At 59.0% G+C, this 22,049-nt stretch overlaps 1 protein-coding gene across 2 annotated transcripts; it reads right to left on the reverse strand.

Annotated features, from left to right (window-relative positions):
• Window positions 1–277: 277 nt before the first annotated feature.
• On the reverse strand, window positions 278–20,468 carry CABP1 (calcium binding protein 1). Of its 2 annotated transcripts, XM_075534360.1 has the most exons (7): window positions 13,239–13,283; window positions 8,751–8,930; window positions 5,732–5,762; window positions 5,382–5,525; window positions 4,403–4,512; window positions 4,039–4,186; window positions 278–694 (listed from the first exon to the last, which is right to left on the reverse strand). In XM_075534360.1, exons 1-7 carry the CDS (start codon window positions 13,281–13,283, stop codon window positions 669–671), a joined length of 684 nt encoding a protein of 227 aa, XP_075390475.1. In that variant the 3' UTR covers window positions 278–668. The 2 variants fall into 2 exon arrangements, with proteins under 2 accessions (XP_075390475.1, XP_075390474.1); XM_075534359.1 differs by lacking the exons at window positions 8,751–8,930; window positions 13,239–13,283 and adding an exon at window positions 19,827–20,468.
• Window positions 20,469–22,049: the final 1,581 nt, after the last annotated feature.

Below are 22,049 nucleotides of genomic sequence, written 5' to 3' on the forward strand. Positions count from 1 at the left end.
TCCCACTAACTAACAGCCCCTCCCGTTGCCCTTTCGGTCTGCGGAACCAGGTTCTGGCCCGTGAGATGGGGCTGGCAGTGGCTGGGCACATGCCGGATACTCAGTGCCAATGTCTGGTGACATGCTGGGTGCAGACGGTTCCTCCAGTTCTGGCCCCGTATCTGGTGCTCGGAAAGCGGGCGAGGCACCCCACCAAGCCCCCCAGAAGCAGACACCACCACGACCGCCGTCCTTGCGGAAAGATTTTTTTTATTGGTTCTGAAAGAACAGGGCTGAGACGAGCTGGGACAGGCACCGAGCTAAGGAGGGCAGCGAGAGGCTTTGCCCCGGGCGGACATGCTGTGTGGGGTCTGCTGGCGGGCTCGCTGGCCCACCCAGCCGGCGGCGGCTGGGCACATGGCACTTGGCGCCTGGCGTGACCTCCTCGGCCAGCTTGGCACTGTGGCCTCTTCGTTGGCGGGCGCCCCCTTTCCAGTTGCAGGAGTTGTGAGTCTTTCACAGTGCGGAGGGGTGGGGTCCGGGGTGGGCACCGCCCCGGCGGCGTGCAGGCAGCCCCGTCTGTCCGACCGTCCATCCGCCAGTCCATCCTGGGCTCTAGGCGGCTGCGGGTCCTCTTCTCCCCACCACCACAGCGGGGGCCTTGGCAGTCCTGGAGGCGCCCTGACATGTTAGCGGGACATCATCCTGACAAACTCTGAGAGGGGGACAGCACGGGAGTGGGGGAAGCAAGCAGCCGTCAGGGTCCAGGGCTGCCTCCTCGAGGGCCACAGCCCCTGCCCCAGCCACACCCAACTCCTGCTGCCCCCCCACTTCCATCCTGCCCCCCTGTGGGCATGGCCTGCACAGCACAACACTGAACTTTCCAATGGGCTGGAAGCTTCCCTGACTCCCCACAGGGAATGTGCAGGCTTCTGGCACGAGGGTCTCAGTATCTCAGGGTGGGGGGGGCTCTCCGCCCTCCCTTAGCTCAGGCCACTTCACTGCCTCAAGGGCAGCACACTGCCTGGCTCAGCTTTCTTCCTGGCCACTCCCCTACCCTTCTTCTGTGGCCCCTCCTCTCCTGGTTTCTCACCCAGAACCACCCCCCTAGTCTCTCCCCTCAGCAGGCAGCGGGGCATGGTGCCCCTAGCTATGCCAGTCTGCTCTAGGTTCCCAGCACGGCACAGACAGGGGGTGGGGGGTCCCTTTGCTTCTGTATTGCCATTGCTGGAGGCCAGCAGGGACCGGGCCGCAGCGCCCAGTAGGTGCGCACTTTGTGTTGGAAGAATCGATGGGAAGGACTGTCAGGTGTGGTGGGCAGCTGTTGGATTTCAGAAGGTCCTGGTGGTGATGAAGCCTCAGCCCCTGGCCCCCTTCCTTGAAGGCCAACGGGTCCCAGCAAGGGCTCCCATCCTAGGCACACTCATCTGGTGTTTGCCTTTCGCTCAGGAGGCACATTCCTGGGCAGTCTCCACCCCATCCCCTGTCCCGCACCCCACCGTGCTGCAGCCGGCCTCGGGCCCAGTATGGCATGGCCGCTGAGATGCCCACGGGCCAGCTCCACTTTGGCCTGTGGTGCTCTCTTGAGCCTCCATGGCCTCATCTGTCAAAGCCCCTTCGTGTGTCCAAGGGCAAGTCACAAAGTCTTGCTAGAAAATCATAGAGACCTTTCTGAAACAAAGACATCTACATGTAAAGCCATTGCTTCTCAATATGATCTCCACCCATGTCTCTACACTGCGGGAAACTAAGGGATGGGAAGAGTGTAGGCGGGCCAATTCTTTAGTCTCATATTTTAAGAAGCCTGCCGGGCCAGGATTTTGGGTGGAGGGAGGCCTTCACACTTGTGGGCTAGAGACGATTCCCGATCACATTCTCATCATTAAAATGAATCCCCACCATAGCCTCCCATAATAGTGCTGCCTTAAAGTTACCTCTTACAAGCACCTATCCGGCCGGCAGCTTTAACCGTAGGAGCAGATTTGTGTGATTGCTCTCCCTGCTCAGGGGGCGGTCACTCCCCCTTACCTGCCCCCAGCACTGCTGTTAGGTTACTCTTCTAATGAGCTCTGGGGCCTTTAGGGTGAGGGTACAGCTCCCTTTGTTATACAGGTGGTTCCCTGTAACCAGAGGGGCTGGCATGCCCTGAGAGTATATAAGCTGGTGCTGAGAATACAATACTCTCTCTGCTCAGACCGGCTCCTGAAGCCGTGGCAGAGGTGAACACCCCAAAACTTTTGTCTGTCTCTTAATTTCTTCGCTTCAATTACACAGTCATCCCGTCGGACCCGTCCGGATGTGAGGCTGGCTCTCACACGACATGCCTGGAGGCAGGGCAGTCTCAAGGCAGTCCACCTCTCTGACCCTGAGGACCTGTGCTCTTTGATGCAGACCAGGTCAAACTGGTGCTGTGGGCATCCTTAAGCCAGCACGCAAATCGTGTCCCTTTTCAATGTTCGTCGAGGTTTGGGAACAAGTTTTCTGAAGGGGAAAGATCAAGGCTTCCGGTTCCCAACACAATTCCCATAGGACAGTCCTCGCTCCCCTCAAAGAACGAGCAGGGGCCTCGTCACCATCGCAAAAAACAAAAGCAAATTTCTTGGTGCAATTTTCCTGAATTTTTGTGCTCACCCATGCCAGTTCCCCATTTTCTTACAACTTCCTAACAAGCCCCTGTGATTGGCTTGTGTGGTGGGAGAAGCTCTATCAAGATCAGCCCTTTGAGTCGCCGCATCTCTTTGAGCCGAGCCCTCCGCTGTGGACAGCTGGCCCAGCAGAGCCCCCTTGGAAGCCTCTGTTTGGATTGGACCCTTTGCGTTGCAGGCCCCCTAGGGACACAGACAGGTGCAGCCCCCCACTGGCTACACATTCAAACACGTCTTGCTGGGAAAGAACCTGGGAACGTAGCGGAGCCCAGTAGCCATACTTTTTGACTGACCCTCGTGTAAAGCCGCTTAGAACAACAACTGGTGCAGAATCTATGTACATTACATGATATCTATTAAACGATCAATATTGCCCCTCGTCAAAACCTTTCCTGAACAGTTGCTACATCGCCAGGAGCTGAGAGAGGGATGCGTATCAACAAAGCCTGGTCCTCTTCCCAGAAACGACCTCTAACCAGCAGCTTGGGGCTAGTGTGAAGGTCAGGCTGAACCTGAGGTGCTGTGAGAGGCCAGACAGAGAAATTCAGACGAGGGGTCCAAGGAAGAACCTGGAGGCAGTGGCCCCACGGTCAGGTTGTAGAGGAGGTATGAACTCAGCCCAGGTAAAGAACATAACAAAAAGCATCCTGGCAAAGGGACTGCATATTCCATGCCTGGAGGCAGAGGAGAACATAGCAGGTTCATGAGCCACAGGAGTGTCTGTCTGGCTTGAAGGAGTGGGGCCGACCTGTGATGGCCGAGGAGGTGCACTATGGCCAGATCAGAGGGAGCTGAGTGTTAGGCCATGGAAAACGACTGTTCAGAGAGACAGGCCACTGGAAGCCTGAGTGGAAGATAAAGATGCATGGATGGAAGCAGAGAACAGTAGCAGGTGAACAGGTGGGTACATGGATGCATGCATGGGCGAGTGTTAGCAGCATGAATGGTCAGAAAAGCACACACTGCGTGGGCGACTGTGTAGAGGTGGATGGATGGATGGATGGAGCATGTGGCTGCATGTGGACAATTGTTTAGAGACGGATGAATGGGTCGATGGATGGATGGATGGATGGATGAACCACATGGCTTCATGGACAATTGTTTAGAGATGGATGGATGGATGGGTGGATGGATGGATGGATGGATGGATGGATGAATGGACAGATGGAGCATGCATCTGCATGGACGATGCATCAATAGATATTTGCACCAGGGAACAGATGGAGAGGTGGATATGGAATAATGGATGGGTGGATGGATGTAGGAATAGAAGGTGGACCAGAGGGCTGTGTTGATGGTGTCTGACAGGGCAGGGATGGATGGGTGTGTGTGTGTGTGATGGGTGCCTAGTTGGAGGACTCCAGAGATGGCCACCACTGCCCTGGCTGCTCTCCCAATTCCATGCCTCCCCTACCTTCAAAGTCCACTCGTCCATCCCCATTGAGGTCCACGTCGCGGATGATTTCCTCTATGTCTCGGTGTCCCACCTGATGGCCCAGGAGCTTCCTCATGGCTTCTCGCAACTCACTGGTGCTTATCTCCCCATCCCCATTGGTGTCGAACTGGAGCGGGCAAGGAGGAGGAAGCAGACTGTTGCAGACGGGCAGCGGTGGGTCCTAGAGCTGAACTCCTTCTCCAGGGTCTTGGTGTTGGCTCCCCTTCTCTAGAGACCCTTCTCCATCCAGGCTCCCTCCTGTGGCCTGGGACCCAGGGCTCAGACTTCAAGTGGTCAGGACTCGAACCGCCTGCCCCCCCGGCCGTCATTGCCCACCACTTGCCTCTCGGAAAGCATCTCGCAGTTCTTTTACTCCGATCATATCTGCGGTCTCTGCCAGGAGCTTAGGTCCCATGAGCTCCACAAAGTCATCAAAATCCACGTGGCCACCCACTGGGGACAGAGGAAAGGGCTAGGTCACCCATCTGCCCATTTCTTATCTCCAATTAGGCAACCGAGGGAACCGCCACCCCCTCCTTGACCTGCTCAGGTGCCAGGCTCAGGCCATCACCAAAGGCCCTTGAGGCCAGAAAGGTGACCCAGACACAAGTAGTTTGCTAAGGTCGCTCAGTGGAGGGACCTGGGGGTGAACAAGGGAGCAGGTCAGGAAGTGGGCAGAAATAGACATGGTTAGGAGAAGGGCATGTTTGGGTCACAGGCAGGCAAAGCTTTCAGGTAGAGAGGGACCCAGACACACATACACATACACACACACACCACACACACACAGAAAACCATTGCCTCCTGGCTGCACCACTGTGCACATGGAAGCTCAGCTCCTGGCTGTCTCAGCAGGAAGAAGTGCCGGAGCACTAACACCCACCACCTGCTCACCGGCCTCTACCAGGATCAGGGCACATACACCACAGGAGAGGTGGGCCTGGCGGGGTCTCTGGGTGAGTGCTTGATGTGAACTCCCAGAGCTCCCCAAGCAGGTTCAGCTGCAGCCACCCCCCGCGCAAGCGAGCTGGCAGCAAGGTGCCACCTGGGTTGCCCCTGCCCTTCCGGGCTCTCACTCCTTCACCGGCCACAGAGCGGATGGGCACACCGGTCTTCTCTCTCGGGCTGGCTTATGGGGCAGCTCACCCAAGACAGAGAAGGCACATGACAGTAGTGGCACCCATCTAACCAGCTCTTCTTGGGGGCCAGGCCCTGGGCTGCTTCACCTAGATGACCTGGGGTACTACCCCGACCATGCCCCCACTTTCCCAGGAGAGGGCAGTGAGGCTCAGAGAGGGTGGCAGCAGCCTGGCGGGGCTCACGGTTCATGTTGATCTGCTGGGACAGCTCGATGAGCTCCATCTCCGTGGGCATGTAGCCCATGGTGCGCATGCAGTTCCCCAGGTCCCGGCAGTTGATGTAGCCGTCCTTGTCCTTGTCAAACTCTCGGAAGGCCTCTCGGAGCTCTGGGGGAGGAACATGGGCGACACGCGTGGGAGTGGGCCCTCTTGGGCAAAGGCAGTCCATGCCCCTCCCCGCCGCCCGCTGGGCCTGCTCACTCCCCCAGGGGCTCCACCCCAGGGGCCCTTTTTCCAGGAGGCCTCTGTCTCTCTCCCATCTGCCTCCCTTCCCCAGCCTGAGCCCACCTTGACACTTGGGCCCTTTTTTTTACCTTCGATCTCCTCTGGCCGCAGCGATCTGTCCTGAAAGACAAGAACGTGTCCAGTTAACAGCAGCAAAGAGCCTTGAAGTCACATGGTGTCCAGCTTTGGGGCATCCAAGTGGCAGCGGAGGACACTGCAGGGGTGGGTGGGGTAGGGGGGATGGCAATTCAGGAGTGTCTGGACCAGGACCCTGAGGAAAAAAGGGGTGATCTCGTATTGACCCCCCCATGGGCATGGGGGTTCCTGGGCCCTGGACAGGTGATGTCCAATGACCCCGCATCCAGGACATGAGACCTCTGTATGCCCAGCCCCTAGTTCCAGAATGAGGCTGGGGGGGTGGGGTGCTACAGAGCTGCAAACAAAACCGGGTCAGTGGGAAATAGGAGCAGGAAGCTGAAAGAGCAGGGAGGAGGGACTTGCAAATGCACTGGGGAGAGGGGTTGGGGGCAGAGGGCGCAGAGTCTTGGGCAGGCAGCCAGAGGGAGGAAGAGGAGCGGGTCACCAGAAGCAGAAGCAGGGCACGGTCCCACCTGCTCCCATTTGACGCCATCTTTATCCTGGACCCTCAGGGTCACCAGTACCTCTGGCTGTGGCCTATCACCAGCCCCAGCGGTGCCCCCGTCTGCTCCAGGAACCCCCCCCAAGAGCGGGCTCAGGGAGGCAAGGCCAGCTGAGGCAGGTGTGGGGACTGGCACAGACTGGACGCGGCGCCCACCTGGCCCTGCTTAGTTGGCTCCAGAGCAGGTCCACAGGGCTCATTCTCCCCAGTGCTCCAGCTCTCTCCATCCGTCCCGGCAGAGGGCCCAGGACAGAAGCACAGCCTGGGAGCTGGGGGCCTCACGGCTGAGACCACCAATTGTTCCAGCCAACAGGGCCAGGATGGGTGCCCAGCCACCTCACACTGGCCCAAAGCAGGTACCCCGGAACCCGTAAACCTGGAAGTCGTTTAGATACAACTCATGGGACCCCCAGCTCCCAGGGGCTGAGTGGAGGACCATGGAAAGGTGCTGGAGCGTAGAATGAGCAGGCCACCAGCTCCCAGGTTCTCTCTGCTTCCAGCTATGAGAGCTGAGACTGAGACTGAGAGCTGGGGTGGGGCCTTTGTGCACTCCCCCAGGGCCTCAGGCTGCTCACAGCCATGGCACAGGGGGCTCCTAGTCAGCTGTGGAGCTGGCTGGTGGGAAGGATGCTCTTTGCCAGGGTTTGTACCAGCAGCACATGCCAGGGAGTGGGGGAATGCTATGGAGAACAAACTACCTGGACTTCAAGCTCTCTCCTGCCCCGTGCATGCCTCCACCCACCCCCACTTTCCCAGGGCACCCTTGATAGTGCTGCTGACCCGAGTACAGCACCGGACAGGCTTCCTGTCTACACTCGCCGCAGAGCCTGGTGCACTGCAGATCGTGCTCCACAGGGTGTTCTGGGGCGGGTTTTTCAGAAGCAGCTGAGCAGGCCTTTCTTCTGGGTTGCCACTGGGTGGATTTGAACCACCGACCTTGAGTTAGCAGTCAGGCGCATCATTTGCACCACCCAGGGGTGCCCTTTGTGAGGGTGCCTGGCTGGGCACTGATCCCTTGTATCATAGCCTCCCTGCTGGAGCAACGGGGGTGTGCACATGCAGAACTGGGGAGGCCCACCAAGGTGCTCGGACATGGGGGCTGGCTGGCATGGGGGAGGGGAGCGTGGTGGCGGGGGTGGAGGGGGGGAAGGCTCATGCCAGAACACATGTGTTTCTCCCAAGATGCAGTGACGGAAGAAGCACACAGACTTGGGGACAACGCTCCAAAGCTGCTCCTTCCAGACTGTGCTAGGACTTGGAATTGTGTCCTGCTCATGGCTCCCCACTACACCAAAAAAAAAAAAGAGAGTCCATCCTAAACTCTAAATGAATTGTCTGTGTTATATTGTTGAGGCAGGCTTCTCAGTGGATGGGTTGTTCCGTCAATCGCTTCCAAGATACACGATCGACATGATCGGTCAACAGATGAAGCAAGCGATGACAGGGGAGGCAGATGCCTAACCTTGAGGAGGTTGCTCAGGGCGGAAGCTCAAAAGAAACCAGGACCTTTCCCCAGGGCCCACAGAGAGGGAAAGCCTTTCCCTAGAGCCACCCCCTGAAGGCAGGAACAGACAGGAAATACAGGGGCTGCTAGTGAAAGTGCCCTTGTGGTGTGCCTTGGAGAGCGGAGCTAGAGAGCGCACTGCACCTTCTGTCCCCGAGATGGGCCGGACCAGCGTCCATCTCCTGGGGGGCCTTTGTGTGTGAGCATCAAGGGAGGGGAGACACTGCCAAGGTTAGCATATGCTAACCCTCCAAATGTTTGCTTCTGTGCCCTCTCCATGGTCACCTTCCCAGGGCTACCTGTCAGAGGGTTTACCCCAGGGGGCTGCTGGCCACTGAAATGGGAGTTAGGGTGAAATCAAAGGCACGTGTCACTTCCTCAGTCACACGAGGGCACATTTCACTGTCACTTGCTCATGGGCCGCGGCCACTCAGGGCTGAGGGGCCAGCAGCAGCGGTTGATGTCACTGCTGCCTACGGCACCTTTCCAGCTTCACCGTGGACAGATACCCTCGCTTGGAGCAGAGGAGGCTGTGGAGTCAGGGTACCAGGTTCGATTCCAGGCTCCGCCATCTCCTCTCTGTTAACTTGAGTATGCTCCCTCCTCCCCGAGTTTCCTCCCCGGTAAAGCGGGGGTGGTGCCGGCACCTACCTCTTAGAGTTGCTGAGGCTTAAAGAGGTCCACTCATCAGCCCCCGTGCACAGTTTCTGGCACACTGTGCAGGAAGTCCAGATGGCAAGAGCAGCCAAGGAACCATTGTTGGTACACCTGGCTGGACTTACCAGCATCTGGCTGCCATGGGTGGGAGACTTTGGGGGCCAGATTCACAAGTTGGAGGTTTGAGGTCTATCTCTTGGGGGACAGAGGCTGCTGAGTACGTTAACCCCTTTTCTTCCCAGCACTCTCGCCTGCCCTGCAAAGCCGGGCTTGAGTCTGGCTTCCGAGGGCCGACTTACGTATGTACAGGCTGCCTATTCTCGGCGAAGCCCTTGCGCAGGAAAATGCAGGCAGGGCCCAGCAGGTTCTGCATGACGGCACAGTTCTGGGCCAGCATCAGGAGTGGCCCCGGGAGCTCGCCACCGGCGGCTAGTCCCTCCTCGCTCGTTTGCACCACTGTGTAGCTGGTCCTCTCCTCCTGACGCATCTTCAGCCAGCACCAAGCAAACACAAAAGAGAGGCAGCTGTCACCTCCCCACCCAGGTGGGCCTGCTTGGCCCCAGCCTGGTTCCAGGTCCTGGGAGGACGCTCGAAGGAGGAGCCTTGAGAAAGAGAGATGGTGGGGTGACGCACCCCTTCAGAGGGTGTGTGTGACCACAGGCCTCAGCTTGGTCCATCAGTTGGAGTCTCCTGACCTTGAATGTGACCAATGATCCTGGGGGAGCTGGGTGCGGTGCCCACAGTGTGACACACACACGCCACACACGCACGCCCACGTGCGCACAAATCACACATTCATGCACATGCACAAACTCAGAGAAGCAGGCAGAGGAGAGCTTTTGCTCTAGCTAATAGGAAGTGTCCTGGCCAATAGGAAGCGGAAAGCTTCTGTTTTAACCAATAGGAAATGGAAAATTTTGGTCTTAGCCAATAGGAAATGGAAAGTTTCTGTTCTAACCAATCAGAAGTGCTCACTTAGAGACTAATGGAAGAACATCCTTCCCCCAAGATGCTGCCACAGTTCCCTTTGCTCTGACGAACTTCTGACTCTGACTCAGCTGGGTCCCACTGGAAACTGGGTGGGGAATCAGCCAGCCCAGGAGCATAGACTCAGCTGGAGGTGAGAGCTAGGGAGGTTCTGAGCCCAGCTGGCTGAAGTGAAGTAGACCTGGTGTGAGAAGTGGGCCAGTGTGAGCCTCCAAGAAGGGGCAGTGCTACTGACCTGGGGCCCAGGGCTGCCAGGCCTCTGGGTGAAGGCCCCGGGGAACCAAACAAACATAGCTGTGGGTCCCATTCCACCAGCTGGCTACTCTACCAGCTTCTTCTCCTGCCCGCCCTCCCTGGCTCCCCGCCCAGCACAGCAGGCTGGACCTCTGGGGGCTGGGACTGCTCACCCCCTCCCCCGCCCCCTGACCAAATATAGAGGGGCTCCCATTCCTGGCCAGCTTCCTCTTTTCCCTGATGGTTCCCATGCAGCTATAAAAAGTCCGCCCTGCCCCCGGTACACCAGCAGTGTCCAGACATAGCCTATCCCACAAGGTCTCCACAGGATGCCCGGTGCCTTGGGAGGGGGATAGGATAGTGGAAATGGTGAGGGCTATCTTTGTCTGAGAACCCCAGAGCCTCACACCCTCCCCTTCCATCTGCCCCTCCCACTTCCAGTCAGCTCCTCCAGGTCCAAAAAAGTCCTAGGCCCTAAGGCAGCCCATCCTGCAAGATGGAGAAGCCTCCCCGAGCTGTGGGGCTACAGACACAGACAGCTCCCACACATGATCCCACATGGCTGAGCCTCTTGCAGGCCTGGGGAGGGAGATTCAGGGACCCAGTTCCTGAAAGGAGGAGTAACTGTGCCCCAAGGTGGAGAACCTCAGCCGAAGGTTCACGCAGGCTGAGTGTGGCAGCTCAGTGCTGGGGAATGTCCCAACAGGGGTGCCAGACAGACCAAGGGCCACTTCTGGTTAGATGCCCAAGAAAACTAAGACGCACAACTTTCTCTGCACCCACATGCCTCTGCGCCACAGGCTGCAGCTAGAGCAAGGAGACCAAGCCTGGAGAGAGGGTCCTAGGAAGCTGGATGTCCACAGTGGCCTAACCTCCAGAAGCCAGCACAGAGAGGTTTGCCGGGACTCAGCCCTTTGGGTTTCTGGCTGAGTCTCAGGAGGGAGGAGGCGCAGAACTGCGGGAGCCAGCTTAGGGTCCTGGCTTCGGACTCAAACTGTCTTGGGGGCAAACAAACTCTGGATCTGCTGCTTACAGGCTGTGTGACCTTGGGCAAGTTGCTTTGCCTCTCTGGGCTCCAGTTTCCTGCCAGTCATCCCATAGGAGTCTTGGAAGGAATATCTCACTCACAGAGCTCTACATCGCGCCTAGAGCGTGGTAAGAAGCGAGGGGATGGTGTTGCTATGGTGATGGCCGTGACAGCGACAGCCACGCTGATGATGACAACGGGGATGAGGCATCTTAGGAGGTGCTGAGGGGCCGTTACTTCTGGCTCCAGCGGAAGTGGAGGGTGGGGCGGGGACCCTTGTCCATCAGGAAAGAAGTGAGAAAGATGGCGAAGCATTTGCTCCGTGGAGAGTGGGCCTGTGGCAGCTGGCGGACTCACCCTGCATCTCTGGATCAGAACACTGCCTGGCACCAAGTGGCCCTGGAAGGCTGCTGTCTCCCCTTGGCCAGCTCTGGGCCAGTGTCTCCTGGCATCGAGGAGACGGTTCATGACTGGCAGGGCAACAGGAGGAGCCAGTGTGCCTCGTGACCGGCGGCTTTCTAGCAACAGGAGCTAGCCAAGCAAATGGTGGTGTCAAGCACCCTCTCACTGCAGCCCTTCCAGAAGAGCCCAACGGGGCAGCTCAGATGGGGGCGGGGGGCAGGGGGTGACAGCGGAGGGAATTGTGAGGCCGCCTCTCACCAAGGAAAAGTTAAACCCAACTAGCCAACCCGGCTCTCATCATGCAGACCTGGATCCAGGCCCAGCTCTGGGGCCCAGGAAGGCTCTCAGCAATGAGCCCAGCTCCTTTCTCCATCACACAGCCAGCAGCCACCGGGAGTAGCTGGTAGACAAGTTCAAGCAACTCAGCAAAAAACAACCTTGGTTGTTGGTGTGAAAACCTGGGCTGGAGTGCAGGAGGCGTTAACCCTTTCACCTTCCATAAAACCAAACTCACTGCCCTCGGGTTGATGCCGACGCTCAGGACAGGGTAGAACTGTCCTGTGGAGTCCCTCCATCTGTGATTCGGCACCTGAGTAGAAAGCCTCGTCTTTCTCCCACAGGGTGGCTGGTGGTTTCGAACGGCTGGCCTTGCAGTTAGCAGCCCAACGTGTAACCAGGACACCACGTTTTCACCTTACTCCTTACAAAGCCTCTTCTAGCTTCCTTTTCTTCTCCGGCTCCTTGTCAAGAAGCCAGGGTTTAAAAAAAAAAAGGTCAGCTAGGTGTTGGTGACAATGACACACCCTGAGTGCCCACTGGAGGGGCAAGGGAACAAGGCACAAGGGGAACACCTAACTTGCCAAGGTGGCGTGGCTGGCTAGGGGAGACCTCGGCAGCCTAACTCTGAGGCCCCCCCGGTGTAAGGACAGGTAGACGAAGGACAACTCTTACTTCTTCAATCTCTGGACAGAACTCCCGGAGAGCTTTCTGGGGTCCCCTAGATGAGTTCTGATCAGGGTCTGTTGCTTGGTGCCAGTGGCTGAAGGCTCCCCCAGGAAGATGACAGATGATGGGCATGGGGCCCAGAAGGTTCCGAGGGGCAGCCAAGATTTGGCGAGGCTGATGTGACAGCTTACTTATCGGAAGAAGATGGCATGCGGACCAGCCTGGGATGCCCTAGACGCAGCAGCTGACAGCCTGGCTGAGGAGGGAGGATGGTGCTGGGAACAGGAGCCCCACAAGCTGCCCAGAGGGTCCTGGGTGTCACTGAGCCTCTTTGTCCAGCAGCCCTGTTCCTTGTCTAGAAGAGGGAGGAGAGGGGGGGGAAGCATCTCTAGTCTCCCTCCTCCCTTCCGACACGGCCCCTGAGTCTCTTCTGTGCCCTGATCAATCCAAAACCAAAGCCACTGCCCTCGAGGTGAACTCTGCCTTCTTGAGACCCTAAAGGTACAGGAGGCAGAAGCCACTGAGGAAAGCCCTGGAGATCAAGCCCAGGTGCACACACAGACCGCCCTGGAGGGGGACTATTTGCTGTCCAAAGCGGAATCTTGCCAAAGAACGTGAACCTCTTGTTCCAGCAGTACGTCCACCACGGAAGTCAACGGCTGCACCTCCCGGCCCCCTCATCTCTTGGCATCCAGTTTTCCAATGGAAACAACCTGGGACCCAGAGCCCCTCTGGCCTGAGTGGAGGTCCTCTGGCCTGACCTTCTGATGCTTCAGCATAGAAGGGGGTGGGGGGGGGCGCTGCTTAGTCCCTCCCAGAGACTCCACGTGCAACCCCACAGCTGCCGGTGAGATCACCCCAGAGGGTTACAGACCCTCCTATGAGATGGCTGAAACCAAACAAGAGACACAAATCCCCCTTCTGCTGGCCCTGTCCACTCCAAAGGTCCACCCTGGTACCTGCAAGCCCACATGCCCTCCATCTGAACGCTCCCGAGTTCAGAGGGATGCGCGCTCTGGCCTGTGCCCATGCGGATTCCTCAGCACAGCCGGATCCTAGCTTCAGCTCCCTTGGGGACACGAGAAACGGTCGCAGAAGGGTGCCAAGGGGCAGAAGCAGGGACGCTGCTCTGGGCGGGCTCCGGCGGAGGCAAGATCCCCTGACCCCACCAGCCCAGGGCTTGCGAATTCAGAGACGTACCTTCCTTGAGAGATCTCTCAGGGGAGACTTGACACAGTTGCCCATCCTAAGCTGAGGTGGCCCCTTCTCAGGTCCCTGGGGCCATGAAGGATGCTCGTGGTGGGCTGGGAGGCCAGGCTTGGGGTGGCGTGGAGCCTGTGTGCTGGCTTACTTGGTCTGTCTGCTCCTGCACTCTGATTTTTCTTTTCTTGGAGGGTGGTGGTGGTGGTGGCGGCAGCGGCCGGGAATTGTGTGTGTTGAGGGGTGGGGTGGGGGTTGTTACTTTCCCAAGGAGATGGAGGGTGGAGGGAGAGTGCTGGGCCCAGCATGCGGCTGTGAGCAGAGGGCAGAGACAGCCTGACGGGTCATCTACAGCAGATTAGTGCGGAATCCTCTCGCCCCTCCTCTCCCTTAGCCCCTCCTCTGCCCACTGCCAAATCTGCAGGGAGATTGCCTCAGTGAGGGGGGCTTGGGCTCGCCATGGCAGCTGCGGCTGGCTGGGAATTAGGGCAGCAGCCTGAGGGGAAGCTGGCTAGTTTGGGGCCCTAGCCCCGGGTAGCATACGCACACACACACACACGCACACACGCATGTGCACACACAAACACACAGCAGCACCCAGAAAGCAGGGAACTGGACAGACTCCATCCTTTCCGGCAGCAGGGAGATTGCCGGGGGCTCTCTGATCGCCATCACTTCACGCTCCAGTTTTCACACTTGCCTGGTTGTGTTCTAGTGGCTGCAGTGGGTGGGAAGCACAGTGGGGTGACGGCCAGCGGACATCCGCTCCTGCCCCAGTCTCTGGGTGCACAAAGCCACCTTGGAGGTCCCGTCCTGGAACTTCTTTAAGTGACTGGCCCGTGCGTCCTCGTTCCTCCAGGGGCCGGCTTTGGTTTGGAATCTTCTTCAGTTTCCGGAAGTCGCAGTGTCCTGGGGCTACAGGCCCAGCCAGGTAAACCCACCTCTCGGCGACCCAGCCTTGCCCAGCAGGGGCGCCAGAGAGCAACCAACCCCACTGGACAGATGCCACCTGCGGGGTCCGCAGCTCCAGGCCATTCCCTCCAAGCTCCTATGAGGGGCGCTAGCTTGGTGGGAGCCCCAGAGAGATGGGGAGAGGTCCCTGCAGGAGATCAGCTTTTGCTGCTGCTGCTGCTGCTGCTGGGTATGGTCAGGGAGTGCGCCTGCCTTGGGTCCAACCTCCAGAGGGGGGTTTCCCTGGAAAGGACAATGGCCTCTCCAGCTGGAGGGAGGAGGCCCCTGGAGCCTAAGGATCAGGAACAGGCAAGTGCAGTGCGAGCGGTGAGCAGCTGGCACAGACACCCTCTTCCAGGCCCACGGCACAAGGCTGAGGGCTCTGACTTCCTGTGCAGGGATCATGAAGTCTGGTCGACAAAATCCAGGAACGTGGCCCTCCGGGGACCCTCTCTTAGAAAAAACAGTGCTCACCAGGGACCGCAGAGGGAAGCTTGATTAGGGCCCAGGTGCAAGCCCCCCGGCTAGGAAAGTAACAGCTAATGGACTCAGGCTGAGGGCAGGCTAGAACTGTGGGTGCTCCCCACAAGATGCTGGTGTCAGGGGTCCAAGTGGACCCTTGACCGAGGTGTCATGCTGGTTAGTTCTGCCGGGTGATTATTCTGACCACTGCTGAGATGCCTCCAGGGCCGGGGACTGACCACTTCATCCGTGGAGTTGGTCAGACTGAGGAATCCTTCCCTGGCTACTTGGTGACTGATAAGTAACTCTCTCTGAGCCTCAGTGTCTTCATGAACTGAGCTGGTGTTGTGCCTGAAACCCCCACACTGGGAAAGAACATGATAAAACACGCCAAGGTCTTGGCACAAAGAAAAGGTCCTTCCCCGCCTGGACTGCCCCCAAAGCACCACCTGAAGCAAGCGTGTGTGTGTGTGTCATGTGTGTGTATGTCGGTATGTGTGTCAGTGTGTGTTCAGGAGCCAGTCACTGGGTACCCACTCAGGCAGGCCTGGTGACTCCTGCCCCCTGCAGGCCAGCCCAGCATACAGCACTAGCTTCCCAACCTTGGGTTATGCTTCTGTCCTTGGAAATGGGAGACAGAAGCCCAGATCCAGGTCCCCTGGACAAACGGTAGACTTTGAAGACATCCCATCTTGCTTTGGTGGAAGGGGCAGTCAGGGAAGGGGGGCTGACATCGGCATGAAATGCAGAGCACCCAGGACTCCAGGGGCCCTTAGGCCCAATGCTGCCGTGTTTCCAACTGGAACGGGCTGGTGGGACACCAGTGGGCCTGAGTGAAAGGGGCAAGCTGGTAACCTTGGCAGGAGGCAGGAAATAAGATTCAGGAGGGTCTAGGGGGCTTCCTTAGGATTGGAGGGTTTCCCCCTGCTCACCCTTCCCCCCCCCCAACATATGCACTTCCCCATTTTCATTACTGTAGCAGTAGCCCCTGGGCCTCCAAAAGCCACACTCTGGGTGCTGGACAGGAATAATAGGCTCAGCGGGATGAGCAGGATAAACCTGTCGCTAATGATCCCTGATTAGGAGGCTGGCCAGTTCTGGCCCTGATCATTTCTACCACCAGCCTTTGAACTTGGATGACAGCCTTGGGCCAAGACACTTGGAGAAAAGTTGGTGGGTGCTGCCGACAAATAGGGGACCCACTTATAGTCACTGTAAGTCCCACAAACCAAACCAGCAGGGCCCGGACAGGTACGTTTGGGGACAGGCAGACCACAGTTCTCATCACAGTCTCGCCATTTTCTTACTGTGTGACCTTCGGACAAGACGGACGTCCCCACTCTTAAGGCTCTAACCTCGGTACTGAAACATCGGGTTCTGTGTGGAGAAGGTGGTGAGAAGATACTTGCTCAGTTGGTCAGTGGGGATCTGGGCTGAGTTCTCCTCTGCTTTATAAAATCAACCGCAGGCAAACCTGGGCATCCTGGAAAACTCCCACCGGAACTGGTGCCAGGCTGCTCCTACCACCCGTGACGAGGTAAACCCTGAGCTGGTCACCTCTTTCTCCTCCTCAGGCCCCAGAGGAATGGCCATAGGGGAGCTTCTCCCAGCCCTTGGGGAGAGACTAGAGTGGGGCATGAGGAAGGAGGGACACATCCACTGTGACTGGTCAGCTAGTACTTCAATCATCACGACCTCTCTCCTCCATCTAAGGCACAAGAACTGAAAAAGCTCTGTCATTCAGCGGCTGGACAGGCCATTCATTCATCCATCCATTCATTCATTCTAGTACTTGTCTCCTCTACAAGGGGTGCATCTTCCCAAGCTTTGGGTCAGGGGCAGAAGCCTTGTTTTAACATACGTCCTTAAAATCCAAAGCCAAGACTGGTTCCAAACTAGGCCTATTCTGAATTCACTGCTGCCACCGCATCTTTCTCCAACCATCTGAGGGGCATGCCCTTTCCTGGGCACCGGGAGAGGTAGGGAAAGCCCCGGGGAGTGCAGCTCCGTCCTCCCAGCCTGCCTTTGAATTGCCTCCCCACCCGCCACTCTGGCACCTGGCAGCCTTCCTCTTGTCTAAGCATCGCAAGAACTCTGCCAGGCAGTCCTGCCAGTCTTATTCCTGGGTGGCAAAAGTGGGACCGGAGAGAAAGTCCCTGGCCCCAAGTCGGAGAGGGAGGAAGTGAAGGCATGGGGGCTGGGACCTGCAGCTCTACCTTGTCCTTGTCCCAAACTGCCATTCCAAGGCTCAGCATCCACACCAGCTGTCTCCCTCCCTGAAGGCAGAAAAGGAGCTCTGCGAGTTCGCTGGGAGAATCCTAATCCTTGTTCATCCCGAGGCGTCTGCCCCGGGCACACCTTCCGTGTCACCGTGAGTCTGCCTGGCTCTCTCACAAACAGGGAGAAGGAGTTCAACTCAGCCTGCCAATAACACACACCGCAGTGTCAGCCGACCGAGCCACGCATGGGGCCAGACCCCGAACACATCTCCATATGCCCTGTAATCGCCCCCAACCCTTGAGGGCCTCTGCTCGTCCCTGCTCTGTAGCTGAAACACAAACACAGAGGCTTAATGAGGCTAAGCTGCTGCTGTTGTGTGTGCCACGGAGTCGATTTTGACGCACGGGGACCGAAAGGTCACAGAGTGGAACTTGGGAGGGATGGAAATATCCCTCCCCAGGGCTCTGTGTGGCCCTCGGCAGATGCTATCTGAATGTGTCTGTCTCTAGCACATCATTTCCTTTCTCTCAGTTCCGGCCTCGTCTCAAAAGACGGAAATCTCAATGCTGAGACCAGGGACAGCGGAGAGACTCAGCTCTGTCGACGGGGACCGTTGCGCTGACAGCAATGTCCCAGTCCGGGTTTGCTGTGGTTGATGTTTAAACAGATGTCCTCCACAGGAAATCCTTGTGAATGAGCGGGGCTTTAAGGAAAGAGCCTGCGATCAATTGGTCCCCGAGGCTAAGGCTGGAGCTTCCAGAGGAAGGTCGTAAATATTTGATGGGACCTTCCAAGGGCCTGCCTCCTGACTCAGGTGACCCTGGGGACATTTCGGAGCACGGGGCTGGAGCACAGTCTTGAGCACCCACAAGAAGGCTGGAGAGAAAGGACCTGCTCCCCAGGAGCTGGCTGTGGTTAGGAGTGAACCAAGGGCTGAGGCAATGTGTGTGGTGCTGGACCCTTACCTACACTTCCAAACTGCCAGGTGGTATGCTGCACACCGGCCGAGAGCCTGGCAGTCTTGTCCACTAGTCCCTCTCAAAACCAAACCCAGCCCAGAGTCAATGGAGACTCGGAGTGGCCCTAGACAGAGTAGCCGTAAGCTACCCCAGGCTATAATCTGTATGGAAACAGATGGCCTCATTTTCCTCCCTTGGAGGGCCCAAGGGGTTTGAACCTCAACCTTGGTTTTGATATCCAAGTACTTCACCACGGTGCCACCAGGGCGCCTCTGCTGTTTTCCTGCTGTTCTTGCCACTTGATGCCACCAACTCAGAGTGAGCCTGTGAACACCAGAACCCAGCGCTGCCCCGGCCTGCACCGTCCTCACCAACATTGCCAACACGGAGCCTATGGTGGCAGCCACATGTGAGTCCCAGGGCCTAGCAAAGGTGTGGGGTAAAGTGGGGGTTCCAGGAAGGTTTGCACCAACAACACACCCTACACATACCACCCCTCCTGGTGCCAGAGCTTCGTGCCTGCTCATTCCAGCTCAGCCCTCTGCTGAGAATGGCCTCTCCGCCCACATATATGGGACACAGATGGAATTGAATAGGATCCCCCTAGTGAGCCTCAGGGCTGGGGTGGAAAGGTGAACTCTCAGCAGGGGGTTGATAATTCCAAACCCTGGCTGGGATGTCAGCCACCATGGCCAGAAATGGCTCCTTCCACTTATCCTCCCCACACTAACTCTCAGCTTGGGATCCAGATCCTTGCTCCCAGAACTGCCTCCAGCTCACAAGGCCCCCTCCCCGGCTCCCCTGCACTCCACCACACACACCGCCTCCCGAGCAGACGGCCACTGTTGCAAACACTGCAGAGTAATCATTTGGAAAGGAGTGTGCAGATCTAAATCAGTCAGCACACACACACACACACACACACACACACACACACACACACACACACACACACGAGTCCAGAGCCTGAAACAGCTTCCTTAGACTAGTGCTCTCTAGCCTGGCAACATAGCCCAGCTGCCCCGGCAAACACCCCACCAGCTCTCTGCATCACACCCTGCTGCTGCCGCAGACCTGGCTCACTGCTGCACCAACGCCTCAGCCTGAATTATGGACTCAGGGCTGCAGCATCCTTCCTGCAGAGCCTCCCTCCAGGCAGCACCCCCCCCCACCTACTCCCACCCCCGTGAACACATGTAAACCTGCATTCTGACTGTGGGACAGATGGAGGAAAGGCCTGGGGAGGACGCTGGTAACCTCCTAGTGACCTTTCTAGCCGGGGATGCACACGTCTTCAGGCTGTGGGGGCCTCTTAGCATGACGGCAAAACTACCCAAGTGTCATCCAAACGGCATTCCTGTGCAACACGCTTCCCGTAGCTCCTCGGCGTCCACAGTGTTCCTGGGCTTCGCCCTGCCCACCCAGCATCTCTCCCATCACCTTGCCCAGGCTCCTCTGAGCGCTCCTAACTTTCCCGTCGCTCGCAGCTTCTTTCCCAGCCTTCTGAGGCCACTGCCAGCAATGGCCACAGTCCCTGGCCCAAGCAAGTCTGTGTGGCCCCTCGCTCTGGACTCCCAAGCCCTTGCTTTCAGAAGTTGCTCACTGGCTGTAGTGGCCAGAAACACGAGAAGAGTAGATTTGGCATCGCTTGCTCGGAGCGCCCCTTCTTGGCCCCCCTAAGTGTCCAGATAAGCGGTGAGGGGTGCCCGCTTCCAGGGTTGGCGATTCCAGATCCTGACCCCGGCGACGCAGGCCGGCGGCGGCGGCGCCTCCCCCGAAGAGGCCCGAAGCGCGAAGTGGACAGCGCCCAGGGTGCTGAATCAGGCTGCGGGGGAACCGGAGCGCTGGGCAGGTAGCGGGTCTGCGCTGGGGCAAGACTTCGGAAGCCGAAGCGTGAGCGGGGAGCGCAGGCAGGGGAGGCGGGCGATGGGCACCGAGCTGCGGCGGGGTCCCGAGCGCCTTTCCAGGGAGCGCGGCTGGGAGGCGCGGCCCTTACCTGGCCGAAGGCGGAGCTGAGCATGGGACGCAGCTGGTGGAGGAACGGGTCCGCCTCTGACCCAGCGGCTGGGGCCGAGTCCCCGCGGCCCCGGGCTCGCAGAGAGCCCCGGAGGCCGAGCGCAGGGGACAGTCCCCGTTCCTCCCCATCCCGCCCGCGGGCCGGCGGCAGCGGCGACGGCGGCGGAGGTCGGGGCGCCACGGCAGGCTGCGCCTCCCGGGGCCTGCCGCGCGCCGAAGGGAGCCCGCGGCGGCTTCCCCGCACGCCCTCCTCGCGCGGCGCCGGCCGGCACAGCGGCCTCCGCGAACTCGGGTCCCCCGGCGGCGGCGGCGGCGTGGCCGGAGCGGCGGCGTGCAGCCGGCGGCCGGGCGGTCCCGGCTCCCGAGCAGGGCCGTGGCGGGGAGCCCGGCTGCCCCCGCTCGCCGCCGCCGCCGCCGCCTTCAGCAGCGAGGTCTTGGACTCGCTCTTGGCGATGTGCGAGCTCATCGCGGCCGGGCCGGCGCTCGCATGGCCCGGCGGGGGTGGCACGGGGTATCCGGCGGGCAGGGACCGGGGCGCCCGGCGGGAGCCCAGCCCGAGGACGCGCTGGAGGCGGGCGCCGTCCCCCGGCCGCTTAAATGCGGCCCCGTCGCCGCCGCCCATGTGACAGCTCAGCCTCTACGCCTGGAGTCCGGAGCTCCCCAGCGTCTGGCGGTGCGGATCTGCGGGGGCCAGGGCTGCCCCAAGAGCCCACCCCCAGCTCCCCAGCGGCCCAGGTAGCGCTGCGGCCCGCCTCTTGCCCCGCCCCGCGCGCGCGGGGAGCCCCGCTTCCGGGTGGCCCAGAGGGCGCTGCCGCGCAGAACCCGGAGCGCTAGCGGAGAGGCTCAGCCGAGGGTCCCCCGAGAAGCAGAGACCCTGGTGGGACCAGCAACACCTCCTGTCGCGTCTGGAGGCGCCTGCAGGCCCCTGCAGCTGCCCGGACCTCCCGAAATGCAGAGGCGTACTCCCCGGGGGATGCAGCTTTGAAATGAGGAGAGAGTGGTCCAGGGAACTAGCGTGTCTGGGAGGACGAAGATCAGGGGGCCCCACTGCGCACCACACAGCAGCCAGAATGGCGTGGAGATCGGGGCTGGGAGGACAGGCACTGCTCAGTGGGCGCTTCCCTTCATGCCTCACACCACAATGGGGGACTAGGACGACCCTGGTATGCCATGGAATGGGACCAGGATGGCTTGGGAAACATGGAATGGGGCTAGGGTGACTGCGAAATCGCCAATAAATACGCCGGAAGCCAGGCACCACCTGCAGTACTTGGGCTGGGCAGAGCCCAGTGCTGGTCAGTCTCAGGTGGGGCCCATTTGCTGCCCTTCCAGCTCTCTTGTCCGCTCTCCCCTGCAGGCCTGACTAGCTTCTGGAAAATCCCCAGCGCTTGGTCATTAAACGGGGACTGCAGCACACAGCTCACTACCTTGTCGAACCTGAGCGAGTGCCTTCACCACCCTGAACCTCCTTTTCCACTCCGAGCTGTAGGGAACGTCCTGTCCTGGTGGTCAACCTCAGAAGGTGCACAAAGGGCCGAGTCCAGGGCTCAGCAGTGCATTTAGCTCCCATTCCTACGCACCCCAGGCCCCGTCCACCATGCTTGTTCATTTTTAAGAGGCTTGAGATTCAAAGAGGGCTGTGTGAGAATATGTGTGTGTATGAGGCCCAGTACCAGCCCTGTCTCACCCTGGTACTACCCAGCCATGAGAACAGGGTGCAACCTGTCTACCTTCTGGCCTTGTTTAAAGCACGGCCAGAGAGGTGACTCAATGCCACATGCCACTCACGCCCAGGGTTCACCTATCTCTGCACTGCCCTCCGCCTTCTCTGACTTACCCACATGCAGGAAATTCAGCACACGAGGCACAGTGGGAGATGCCACTGCCTGGAGGTGACAGTAAATGGGGGCGGAATGGCAGTGTTTCGAGCCCACCTAACTGGAAGACTCAACTGCCCTGTGGCGGCCCCAGAGGGTCCTAAAGCCCCAGTCCTGGTGCAGCTGGCATGTGTGGGCACACGACCACCCGGACAGACAGGTTGGAAAGGGCCCACCTCTCAGGTTTGGAGCCCGATGCCGTCAGCATCATAGTGGTTGGCCGGATCCATCACAGGTGTGCCTTCAGTACAAATCACAGGAGGGCACATACCTATCGGAGCCGGTGAGAGGCAGCTGGCTGATGAGTATTCTGAGCCCCTGCTCTG

Source organism: Tenrec ecaudatus, chromosome 16 (genome assembly GCF_050624435.1).
Source record: "Tenrec ecaudatus isolate mTenEca1 chromosome 16, mTenEca1.hap1, whole genome shotgun sequence".
Classification (NCBI taxonomy): Eukaryota; Metazoa; Chordata; class Mammalia; order Afrosoricida; family Tenrecidae; genus Tenrec; species Tenrec ecaudatus.